This window comes from Lynx canadensis, chromosome C1 (genome assembly GCF_007474595.2).
Source record: "Lynx canadensis isolate LIC74 chromosome C1, mLynCan4.pri.v2, whole genome shotgun sequence".
NCBI classification, from domain to species: domain Eukaryota; kingdom Metazoa; phylum Chordata; class Mammalia; order Carnivora; family Felidae; genus Lynx; species Lynx canadensis.
Genome location: NC_044310.1, coordinates 191965664 through 191978787, shown reverse-complemented (window position 1 = coordinate 191978787; position 13124 = coordinate 191965664). Strand labels below are relative to the sequence as shown.

General features: G+C 39.8%; 2 protein-coding genes across 2 annotated transcripts in view; one reads left to right on the top strand and one right to left on the bottom strand.

The window, feature by feature from the left end:
• The window catches only part of DYTN (dystrotelin), a 54315-nt gene extending 52575 nt beyond the window's left edge, over positions 1-1740 (top strand). The window contains exon 12 of the mRNA XM_032594493.1: positions 1277-1740. Coding sequence (XP_032450384.1) covers positions 1277-1380 — 104 coding nt within the window. The 3' untranslated portion in view covers positions 1381-1740. The remainder of the gene's footprint in view (positions 1-1276) is intronic.
• Positions 1741-5938: 4198 nt separating this feature from the next.
• FAM237A (family with sequence similarity 237 member A) lies at positions 5939-10970 on the bottom strand. The gene is made up of 2 exons (XM_030326758.1): positions 10559-10970; positions 5939-6623 (listed from the first exon to the last, which is right to left on the bottom strand). The coding sequence occupies exons 1-2, from the start codon at positions 10968-10970 to the stop codon at positions 6484-6486; spliced, it is 552 nt and encodes a 183-aa protein (XP_030182618.1). The 3' UTR covers positions 5939-6483.
• Positions 10971-13124: the final 2154 nt, after the last annotated feature.

Genomic DNA, 13124 nt, shown 5'->3' with positions numbered 1-13124 from the left:
TAAGACTAACGCAGTAAGCCTAATGGTCAATTAGGCAGTCGTGCACATTAGCTGAATAGAGTCATTCGTTACCACGATAGGATAACAGAATTTCAAGAGACTATGAGAGTTTAATAGAAAGCATGTAGAAGAGGTTCCCCAAGCCTCCTTAAATTCCAAATGCTGGGTTGAAAATCAGTAGCAAACGATTTGCTCAAGCTTGCAACAAAGGAATTTACCTTACAGTGCAGGAACAGGAAATTTTTCTCTGTATGGTTGTATGTCTTTCCTTTCTCAACTTAAGTTATATTGTTCTTGCTTTTGCTTTTTTTTTTCATAGGGCACCGCTCAAACTATTCATCAGTAGCTAAACAGCAGAGGTTCTCACAGCATGGTCCCTAGACCAACGGCATCAGACTCACCTATGACCATGCTAGCAATGCAAATTCTTGGGCCCCATCCCTGATATACTCTATTAGGGAGCTCCAGAGAAACAGAACCAACAGGGTGTAATATAGAAAGAGACTTATTTTTAAGAAATTGGCTCATGTGATTATGGAGGCTGGCAAGTCCCAAGATCGACTGTCAGCAAATTGGAGACCTAGAAGAACCAGCGGGTGTGGTTCTAGTGCAAAAGCTGGCAGGCTGGAGACTTAGGAAACGGTGATCTTTCAACTGGAATCCGAAGGCAGAAGAAAACTCATGTTCCAGCTGCGAGGCAGTCAGGCCGAAGGACTTCTACTTAGCCTTTTTGCTTAATTCAGGCCTTCAATTGATTGAATGAGGTCCATCCACATTAGGGAAGGCAATCTGCTGCGGTTAGTCTGCAGATTCAAATGTCAATGTCATCCAGAAACACTCCTACAGCACACCCAGAACAATGACCAAATATCTGAGCACCAGTAGCCAATCAAGTTGAGGCATAAAATTAACCATCACATGTACCAAATCAGAACTCTTAGGGGAGGACCTAGAAACCTGTTTTTACACTGTCCAGGTGATTCTGATATACACCAGAGTTTGAAAACCTCTGCTCTACAGTGGGATTTCTGGCTCCTCAGATTATCGCTCAGAGTCATGGGAATGTCCTTTAAGAACCCACGACCAAGTTGTATTAGTAATCGATCGTGGCAAATAACAGCCATCTTATTTTCCAGGTAGCCTAGAGAAAGGGCATTGTCAACAGGGACGGGGGAGCGATGGTTTCTATTTCTTCTCCATGCTAGAACTTTGGCACGATCAGCTTAGGAACCTGTAAGTGCTTTCTCTGAAGGACTCTCCTATTTGTTGATTTCAGGCCCACAATCTTCGGTAAACATGGACCTGTATTGTGGAGCTGAGCGGCTGTGCAGGGCCTTCTCTGCCCTTGTCGATCAAATCACTTCGTCCAACTTGAAGTGATAAGGAGGAGTCCAGGCCCAAGGACCCCTTGGATGATGATGAAACATATTTTCAAAATCTATACTAAAAGAATTAAGCCTTTTACCTCTCCATAATCTGGTGTGAAATGTGAAGAAAATAAGTTTTATTTTTTTCATCTCCCTACTCACGTATCTCAGTCCTGCAGTTCAGACTAAAGCCCCGGGAGTGAGGGCAAAGGAAAAAAAAGGCCAAGTCAAATCTAGGTGTATTGAGTTTCCGATAGAGGGACATTATTCATTCGAATACCTTATTAGTGATATTCCAGTGTGTGATCTACATGAATTAATGCAACTGTCTTCTTCAAGTAGCACTAAGTGAATTGATGACTGTATTTTCTTTTTTTTTGGCCCGTATTAATATCTTTCTTTTTTTAAATTTTTTTTTCAACGTTTTTATTTATTTTGGGGACAGAGAGAGACAGAGCATGAACGGGGGAGGGGCAGAGAGAGAGGGAGACACAGAATCGGAAACAGGCTCCAGGCTCTGAGCCATCAGCCCAGAGCCCGACGCGGGGCTCAAACTCACGGACCGCGAGATCGTGACCTGGCTGAAGTCGGACGCTTAACCGACTGCGCCACCCAGGCGCCCCAATATCTTTCTTTTTTAAATTTATTTTTTATTTTTAAATTTACATCCAAGTTAGTTATCATATAGTGCAAGAATGATTTCAGGAGTAGATTCCAGTGATTCATTCCCTATGTATAACACCCACTGCTCATCCCAACAAGTGTCTTCCTTAGTGCCCATTACCCATTGAGCTCATCCCCCCACCCACAATGCCTCCACCAACCCTCCGTTTGTTCTCTGTATTTAAGAGTCTCTTGTCCCCCTCCTTGTTTTTATATTATTTTTCCTCCCTTCCCTTGTGTTCATCTGTTTCATATCTTAAATTCTACATGAGTGAAGTCATATGATACTTGTCTTTCTCTGACTAATATTGCTTAGCATAATACCCTCTAGTTCCATCCATATTGTTGCAAATGGCAAGATTTCATTCTTTTTGATTGCCAATTATTACTCCATTGTGTGTGTATATATATATACACACACACCACGCCTTCTTTATCCATTCACCTGTCAATGGACATGTGGGCTCTTTCCATACTTTGGCTATTGTTGATAGTGCTGCTATAAACATAGGGGTGCATGTGTCCCTTCGAAACAGCACACCTGTATCCCGTGGATAAATGCCTAGTAGTGCAATTGCTGGGTCATGGGGTAGTTCTAGTTTTAACTTCTTGAGGAACCTCCATACTGTCTTCCAGAGTGGCTGCACCAGTTTGCATTCCCACCAGCAATGCAAATGAGATCCTCTTTCTCTGCATCCTCACCAGCATCTGTAGTTGCCTGAGTTGTTAATGTTAGCTATTCTGACACGTGCGAGGTGGTATCTCATTGTGGTTTTGATTTGTATTTCCCTGATAATTGAAAGAAATGAGCATTTTTTTCATGTGAGATGATGCTCTGATGGAGACCAGGCTTGTCAAAGAACTAAATACACACACACACAATCAAGTATATGCAAAACTGATGAAATCTGGATAAACTTTGTGGATTGTACCAATGTTGATTTCCTGGTTGCATTATTGTACTATAATTATGCAAGATGTTACCATTGGGGGAACTGGATGAAGAGTATACAGGATGTCTCTGTATTATTTTTTATAACTGTATATGAACCAATGATGATCTCAAAATAATTTTGTTTTTATTTATTTTTTTTTTTTTTTAAATTTTTTTTTCAACGTTTATTTATTTTTGGGACAGCGAGAGACAGAGCATGAACGGGGGAGGGGCAGAGAGAGAGGGAGACACAGAATCGGAAACAGGCTCCAGGCTCTGAGCCATCAGCCCAGAGCCTGACGCGGGGCTCGAACTCACGGACCGCGAGATCGTGACCTGGCTGAAGTCGGACGCTTAACCGACTGCGCCACCCAGGCGCCCCAATAATTTTGTTTTTAAAACGTGAACATTTCTCACTAAAATCCCGCACCCAATGCGTTTGGCTAATGTACCTATCCGCCACTATAGATGCTTAATTTAATAATGTCCAAAGTAATAGCTAACATTTTTTTTTTTTTTTACTATTAGAGTACTTAGTTTCTAAGCACCTTGTAAGTACCAACTCATTTACTCCTCACAACAAAACTAGCAAATAGATATCTCATTTTATGAGGAAATTATGGCACAAAGAGGTTCAATAACTTGTCAAAAGTTGCTTGGCCAGTAGTTGATGAAGTTGGGATTTGAACCCAGCTTCTGGGCCTCTACTCTACCCTGTATTTTCTCTCAATAAATATTGCTACGAGTCCAGTCTTATGGATATTGTCTTGATGTGCAACCCATGTTGCACTTAGAGAGTCATGGATTTTTATTTATATGATCGGTAATTTCTAGTACTGTCCCAGAAGAAAATGATGGCCATTTACATAGGATTAAGAGTGGGTTATCCTTGTTCAACCTCATGCTAATATTTGCTCTTTAGCCTATCATAATTTTTTTATTTTGCTTTTTTTCGCTCTTCTTCTCACTTTCTCCCAACTTATTCCTTACAAGTTTAATAAGCATCCCCTAGAACACAGATCAGCAAACTACAGCCCACAGGCCAAACCCTGCCGACTGCCTGTTTTGTCCGAGCTATGAGCTAAGAGTAGTTATTACATTTTCAAAAATGGTTGAAAGAGTCAAAAGAAGAAGAATATGCCGTGACACTTAGAAGTGATATGGATTCAGATTTCATTGTCCACAGGCAAAGTTTTATTAGAACATCACCACACTCATTCATTCACATAGTGTCTATGGTTACTTTTATTCTACAAAAGTGGAGTTGATGATTCATTGCAACAGACACTAGATGACCTACCGGCATATGATAGTTACTATCTGATCCTTTACAGAAAAAATTGTCAGCCCCAGTTGTAGAGCACCAAGGTGACGGGGGAGCCACGGGCAGGCTTTTCTGTAAGCAAGAGGGGCATTTCTTCAATGCTTTGTAAGAGATAAGATAATACTAAGATAATAAGATAATAATAATGATTTGTAAGAGATGGCTTTTAAGAATGTGATAAAAGGTATTAGAGAGAGGGGCATGAAAGCAATACTGTAAGCCTATGTAGGGGCGCTTGGGTAGCTCAGTCGGTTAAGCGGCCGACTTTGGCTCAGGTCGTGATCTTGCAGTTTGTGAGTTCGGGCTTTGTGCTGACAGCCAGAGCCCGGAGGCTGCTTCAAGTTCTGTGTCTCTCTCTCTCTGCCCATTCCCCCCTTATGCTCTGTCTCTCTCTTAAAATAAATAAATATTTTTTAAAAAATTTTTAAAAGAAAGGATAAAGTGGCAGTTTTTAATGTGCTCATTCTCTTAAAGAAAAGCTGAAGGTTAACAAGGAAAAGCCAGTTCCTTCCTCGGACTCACTTCCCCTGTTGTTAGGACTTGTTTAATTCTCAGTTGTGGCTGTCTTCTGATAACCCTTTGGATAAGATTTTTAGTTTAAGGAGGACCTAAACCTTCAGTGAAAACATTTCCTGAAGCTTCCTTTAGATCTGGAAAAAGCAAGCCAATTGTTAACATATCTGAAATTCAAACTGGTTGTCAAGCATTGGTTATATAGTACAATTGGAGAGATGAAGTAGTTAGATATAAAAAAATCACATTGTGTCTGGATCTCAAATAAATTTGCTCATTGAACTTCTCTGTAATGAACCTCATTTGGGTCTGGTCACTTTTCAGGGAAAAAATTTTTATGGATTCCTTTATTATAATACTGTTCACTTTACTTTTAGTTTGCTTTGCAGTGCAAAGTGTAACTAACCACCTATAGGGTTTTATTATTTAATCAAATAGAAAATAGGCTAATTGAAAGATACTTATACTTACTGTTCTTTTCTTAGAGTTTAGATTGTCAGTAATGGTAATATAAAATATTGAAATATGGGGCGACTGCGTGGCTCAGTTGGTTGAGCATCAGACTTCGGCCCAGGTCATCATCTCACCATTCCGAGTTTGAGCCCCAAGTGGGGTTCTGTGCTGACAGTCTGGAGCCTGGAGCCTGCTTCGGATTCCGTGTTTCCCTCTCTCTCTGCCCCTCCTCTGCTTGCACTCTGTCTCTGTCTCTCTCTCTCAAAAATAAATATTTAAAAAATTAAAATATTGAAATAAAAAGACTCCTTGGGGCACCTGGCTGGCTCAGTCAATTAAGTGTCCAACTCTTTATTTCAGCTCAGGTCTTGATCTGAGGGTTGTGAGTTTAAGCCCTTCATTGGGCTCCATGCTGGTTGTGAAACCTACTTAAAAAAAAAAAAGACTCTGGGGCTCCTGGGTGGCTCAGTTGGTTGAGCGACTGACTCTTGACTTTGACTTGGGTCATGATCTCACAGCGGGTTTGAGCCCCACATCCGGCTCTGCAATGATAGTGTGGAGTCTGGTTGGGATTCTGTCTCCCCCTCTCTCTCTGCCCCTTCCCTGCTTGCTCTGTCTCTCTCTTAAAATAAATAAAAATGAACTTAAAAAAAAAAAAAGACTCCAATAACGTCACTTGGGATCCAGAGCTTTTATTAATTTTGTTTCCATTAGAAGAATGCTTTATTTGCCGTTGCATATGGTTTTTCTTGTTCTTTGTTTTATTCATTATTCAAAAATATTCTTTCAAACAAGATTTAGGTATTATAGACAGTCAGTAACTGGTAATAAATATAGCCCATTATGCCTGTATGTAAGCAGTGGCTACTGGCTTACAAGTCATGCAGTGTATTCAAGTTAAATGTATGGCACTCCAGTTCACCAAGATCCGGCATCCCAGAACAGCTGATCAGAGTGAATACAAACAATGTGACTCGCCCAATCCCCTGGTCATCTTTGGAAGCTATTTTAACTCTTTCAGATAGTGGGATGAGCTGGCAGTAAAGCCACCCTTTGAAGGAACATGCTAGCAGGCTAAAATAATGAAAAACCTTAAGTAGGTATGCTGAGAGAACATGGCTTAATATTTACCTCTGGACATTCCCACCATTTCAAGTAATTAAATGATCAAGAGTCAAGGAAACAGTGTTTTTTTAGTTTCGAGATACGAGTTAGCTCTGAGGTTAGATTTACTTTCTCTTTATTTCCAGGCCACGGGTGACTTTCCCAATGAGCTTAGACCCACTTCCGTGCAAGTGCATGCTTATCACACCTTCAATCAACTCTTTCTTCTTTAGGAAAGGTGTTCTTAGCTGCTGAGAATATGCACCTGAAAGCAGAGAAAAGGAACTAGTCGTTAGAGCACCAAATTATTCTCAGGTTAATTAAATGTCAATAAATTGGTCTTAAAGTTTGTTATTTCTGTCACTCTATCAGAAGTCTGTATAAATTTATTGCAGGAGTGTGTATGTAAATCTGTGTTTATGTGTCCTTTGCAGTTTAGTTAAATAACCTAAGTAAAGTATAATAAAGACATGTCCTTGTTAACTAAAATGTATGTATTAAGATATGTTCTGACTAAACAAGTAAAAGTGGTCATTATATAATTTTTAATACAAAAATATACAGAAAAAACTTAAATTACCCATAATATAATCTTTCAGAGATAACCATAATTTTATGCATACACACTTTATACCATAATTTAGCGAACCATTACCTTATTGTGCGACGTTCCAATTATTTCCACATTTTCTACTGTTATAAATAGCATTGCAGTGAAGATTCATGTACTGCACGATTGGTTACATCTCTGAATATTTCTTTAGGGTAGAGTTCTAGATAAGTAATTTCTAAAGATGTCTCTAGGAAATTTCTTGGAGTAAGTAAAGTAAAAAAAATCAAACATTGGTGCATCTAATTATTTATATTCCCGAAGCACTGTTTTCTCTAATGCTTGGTGCTTTACAAAAACAAGCACTAACATTTACCAGCTAGTTAGACACCAACCGCAAATATCATCAAATTATAAATCTGAATTTTAATGTTCTTATCATGAAGGAATGCAAAGACTCCCAATTTTTCTAGAACATACAAACTGCCAGTCTCAGGCAGGCAGGTTTTTTTTTTTTTATTTCTCTCACTGGCAAAGCATGATTTGTTGAAGGAAAGGGCCATTGGTTTTTGACACAAACAAGGATATACTTCAAAATCCCTTCATTTGCATTGAAGCCTTTACTAACCCATGAGTTAACGTCAAATCGGTCATTTTCTATTTGGAAGTTATCAGCCTACTCTTTTCCTAAATCAATTAATAACTCTCTCCCTCCTTCTGCCTTGACAAAATCCATCATACTTTGGTGGTTAAGGCCGGTTACACCATTTTCACACCTTCTGGATATTACAGCACTCAGTTAATAACTCATCCTTTCTAGACAAACTATGATCTTTTGAGTCTTTTCTCAAGTGAGAACACATCTAGACCTCAGAATTTTTGGAATTCTCATTTCTAGATTCCCTCTGTTCCTGTTTAGCACTGTTATAAACAACTATAGTATCTACGTCATCACCCAGCTCAACAAGCTGTCCTTGGGGTAAAGCTCTTCCAGACTCTATTGATTGTTAAATACATGCCTCTCATAAATTTCTTTTTTATAGAATCACAGAACATTAGAAAGGAGAACATAAAGAGACTTTACAGTTCATCTAATTCTTTCCACACCCCTCTTTTTCAGATGAAGAAACTGAGGGCTAAATAAGTTGACTGAGGTTGCATAGCTATTTAATATCTCTTGTTTTCATAGTTTTTGGCCCAATAGTAACAAAGAGGATATACTGGCATACAAAATAGGAGTTTTATGGTTTGGTTTTTTTTAATTTTTTTTGTTTTGTTTTGTTTTAGAGAAGGAGGGGGAAGAGGCAGAGGAAGAGAGACAGAGAGAGGAAGAATCTTAAGCAGGCTCCATACTCAGTGTGGAGCCCAACGCAGGCTTGATCCCACAATCTTGGGATTATGACCTGAGCCAAAATCAAGAGTCAGTTGCTCAACCAATTGAGCCACCCAGGTGCCCAGGAGTTTCATGTTTTTAGCAATGACTGATAGCAACAATTCTCAAGTGTATTTAAACTATTAAACTTGAAGATATCAAAATAAGAACCCTTTTGCATATTATGTAGACATATTAGTTCTTCCCTTCTGCTCTGGTGATTTGATTTCCCTGAGAACTAGAGAGACAAACATCTCTTTACCCTCACCCCCATCCCAACCTGGTAGCATATTAATCCCCCAAGGACAATAGAAAAAGTTAGTGGAGAATCCGTGCAGGTACATCCAGAGCCCCGCTGAGCCACTAGAGATTTCAGCAAGCCTCTTGAGATGAAATCTCGATGTTCCAGCAACTATTTAACTTTTAGACACGGTGTCTTCTTGACCCAAGACCCTCTTTGACTGTGATGATACAATCAAAATGGAAAGCTTTGTTTCCTGATCTGCAAACAGTTGTTTATGTCAAACATTAAAATAACTCCAATAAAGTGGAATGTTCCCTCCTGCTACATAGTCACTCTGACTAAAGTTTGCAGACCAGCTGAGTCAACAGCAACTCTGTAGCAAGATTAAAAAAGTGGCTTCCAAAGCTGAAGATAAATCTACTGCCTTTAAAAAGAAGAAGAATAAGAAGATAGAAATGCTATGTTGAAATATGCTCCAAAAATTACATGAAGCTTCTGACTATTCTGATAGCCACATTGCAAGCAAGCAAACTGAAAGCTGCTTTAGAGAAAGACCTTGTGTGTGTGTATACTTATTCTCGTGTTCATCTGAACACAAATATTATTACATTCATTTTTTTCTATAGATAATTTAGTAATTCAAAGTGAGTGCAAATATAAAAGATAAATATTGGTAGTGATTTGAGTATGACAACTAAATATGGTAAGAATGGAAGAAAGAGTCCTACAGTACAAATGAAGAAAATATACAGGGGTAGAGCATTTGACTGCAAGTGAAGAAAGTATGTAATTCTCTTGATGCTGATGTCTAAACAGCCTCTGTTCAAATAATTTTTAAATATTGGTAACCAACATTGAAAGACGCTTATTTTTGTATTTCTTTAGTAGCTAAGCTGATAGAAGAATATTTCCTCTAAATACGGAAATTGGTTTAAGTTACAATGACACTTGCCAAAATAATAAATTTATCTATAAATAACAGCAGAGGATTATCTGGTTTAATGGATCAGCAAATCATAAGATTTTTAGTGAGGTTAAAGCAAACTAGATATATAAAAGCTCTACAATCTCGGAAAAGTGTTGCTCTAGAAATATTACGGTTAAGTGCTGTTTTAATAGGGAAATTATAGGGATTATAACAGTTCTCACAATAAAATATACAAATGTAAATTTTATTTATGCCTCAGTTTTGCACTATTGCTTAAATGATTCTTAGCACCCAAACAGGATTTGCTGCAAGGATTGCAAGCTCATTGGTTGAAACAACTCTAAAAATGGAACAAAAACAATATGAATAGGGCCAGGGTATCTATCTCTCAGCTTACTCATAGGGGCTCACTTGCTCTAATTCTAATTCTATAAAGGATACTTCTTCTAGTGCCCCCAGAGAAGACTGTTTTTTAATAAAATATTTACACCAGTGAGAATCTCTAAATTTGTCAGAAGTTCCAAATTACTAAAAATTAATCATTCAACTTGCTGGAAGTTAATTACATATTTGAGATGTGTTCAAAAAGCAACAAGGAGTGAATCTGCAAGCTAGCCAATTTTTCTGCCCTTTACTTCACCAACTAAGTACATTACAAGGAGCCTCTCCATTTACATGAAAGCAGTCTTTTTTTCTATTTAAAAGAGGCAAGAGCTTGCGTGCTGTGAATATTCCCCAGACTTACATTCAAATCTTCCCAAATCCATAGCATGCAAAGACAGGTTATGACTGCTAATATTCAGGCTAATCGCTTTATGCCTTTACGTTGTATTTTGAGAATCATGCCTTTCCTTACTTGCCTTTTTGACTCTTCTTTGCTGCTGTTTACATGAAGTATGAAAATGACAATATGTTGATACAAACAGCTACCATGAAATGCAAAAGGCAGTGCTATCTTCCTATCACTTATGTGCTCTTGGGTTCACCCCTGAGAGGAATATATGTGGCAATGGATTCCCCGAAAGCCATTTCCCTCTTCCTCACAATTCATCACATTCATACTTCATTGACCCTTTCGAAAAACACGGGGATCTAGAGTTCACCACCTTGTTTTCTCCCTGTGTGCTGTGGACGCACTGCTGAAATCTCCTCTTCCTTCCCAGCCAATTGCCTCCTTCCTAAGCCATGGTTCCTGGAGAGGACACAGTCCACATAGATGTCCCAGAAGAGTTGGGCCAGATCCCAAAACAGTGCCCCGTGCTTCAAGTTCTCAGACGACTTTAGGTAGATCATAAAATCCCAGAAACCTGAAACAGTGTTAGAAATTCGAGGCTTCCGCATTTCTAGGAGGAGCACTGAAGAAGATTCCCAGCACTGAGGATCAGCTTGATTAAGGGCCAGCAGGTCTGTCTGGCTATGGCAGAAGAAAGGAGACACACAGCACATTCCCACAATGAGCAGGGAGCAGGTAAGGGTCAAGGGGCGGTAGATCCCTCTTCTGTTCCCAGGATTGGCCATGGTGTTGAAACTGCACAGAATGGAAATATCTTATGAATCCTCACTTGATCTCCACTCAGTAATGAAAATAATTATGCCTTTAAAAACCTTGGTGTCAGCAAACAAAATGCACCATTGTCCCTAGGAAAAGTCTTATCATACCTCCCAGATCATAAGCCCCGTTCTACCTAAAATGACTCATCGTCGAGCCAGGTATTGTAAAACCAAGATACTTAGATTAAAAAGTGTTTATTCCTAAGACATGTTCCTTTGTGAGATGAATAAGTGAACTTGTTTTTCCCAAGTACAGAGGAACATAGTTGAAAAGAATATTAAGTGAAAATTTAAAATTTTGCTGCATGGCTTTAATTATTCTATAATATCTTAATTTAGCCTACCTATTTCTCATCCAGGACTCACATGCAGTTAAGAATTTTAAACTATTTTATCCTTAAATGTTTTCTTATTTGGGGTGACTTTCAATTTTTTAAAACAAATAAGAATAGTAAAATATTATAAATAAAAACAAACATAAGGTAGTGTGCTAAAAGTATAAGAACTAAGGGGCATATATTCAACCAATTAGAGTAGAATTAATAGACACTTTATTAATACCTAAAATGCTCTACAATTCTCATATAACTTTCATAAAGATGATGTTTTATCATTTCTTTCTTCTTGCCACAAATCTCAAGACTTTTAATGAAAATATTTGCCTCTCACTCAACTTTTCTGGCTCTCAAAGCCTGTTACAATAAAATTAAACCACATACCACTTTGAAATTATTATGTTACAGTTCAGACAAGTGCAATGAGAAACAATGTTCTTAAAATAATCTAAATTTTCTTTTTTCCAAGGAAACAAGCTTATCTTACCCTTTAAGACTACTCAAAATGTATATCACACTGAAACAACTCTCACATAAAGAAAAAACAGGAGAGTACATGTAGCTCACTTTTAGTTTTCCCTTATATTTCCAAACATTTTAGATGTTAGTATCACGAAGGCAAGCAAGGCACCGCTCATAGGAACACTTATGGGAATACATCTATCTTGGAATATGTAAGGAGGATAACACCTTAAGATGGAATCTGTCTCTTCTGCACAGCAGCAGAACAGATTGAGGTACCATGAAATCAATATTCCAGAACTGCCTTTGAACAAGGCATAGTCCTATTTGGAAGAGGTACGTGGAGATACGAGATTATTCAAAAATATTTCAGATCACTTACACAGATCTCTCCGTGAACAAAATTATATTCAGTGCGTCCTCCTCTCAACTAAAATGTCAAAGTCGAGTTGCCCCAAAGGCTATTTTTCCTTAGGCGACAAGTCCAAGTGTCAGTGCCAAGTTATCGGAAGAGGGCGGGCCGCTGTCCAGCGTGCTGAAGTTAGTGTTGTCCTGGACTCCCTGCCTGATTGCGCCACAGCGCTCACACCGGCTCCTTTAGATTCCCTTCTCAGGAGTCTTTCTCGAGCCTGGAAGTTCCTCAGCCCTGGGGTCCGGCGTGCGCCCCGCTACAAGCCCCGCGCTGTGCTCGCCGCGTCCCAATCCCACACCTAGTTCTACGGCCTCACCCACATCAAGGCGGAGCTGCCAAGGACCCGCTGTGTCTTTTGTGCCCCATTATTTTCCTTACACCGAGGCTCAACTCCCAGGTCTCAGGAGGGCACCCCTTCGCACTTACCTCCCTCTCTGGATTCCCTCGAGCGTGTGGAGAGGAAAAGCTCAGGCTGCTCCCGGAGCGAGTGACGGTCCCCAGCCCCGGCGTCCTGAAGGCTACGGTGCCTCTTAAGCAGTGGGAGTGTTCGGCGCCTCTCCAAGTCTACGTCAAAGCGCCGGGAAACTGCCGCCACCTCTCGCCCCCAAGTCCAACTCCCGCACCCTCTTTTTCCCTCCCTCCCCTAGAGATCTCACTTCAGGTAAGCGGCAGGCTTAGCCACACACGCCCTCACTGACCCTGACGCACACCTACCCTCCACCCAGTGGAACTGAGCCTTTCTGCGGTTTGGATTCCCGGTCTTACCTCGGGAGGAGCGACGCGAGGCAGGAACTGGAAAGTTGGGACCCAGCTCCGAGACAGTCTAGGAGTGAGTGGGGCTCCCTAGATTCCCCACCCTCCAGGCGTTCCTTGTTTGAGAATGCAGAGATGTGAGGGAAGACCCAGGACTCC

What these genes read in the sequence shown, in the direction of transcription:
- FAM237A (XM_030326758.1), bottom strand. Translation starts at nt 10,970, where the DNA reads ATGGCCAATCCTGGGAACAGAAGAGGGATCTACCGCCCCTTGACCCTT. An exon ending in GCACACAGGGAGAAAACAAG is followed by an intron (nt 6,624 to 10,558) that starts GTGGTGAACTCT and finishes CTCTGCTTTCAG; the next exon opens with GTGCATATTCTCAGCAGCTA.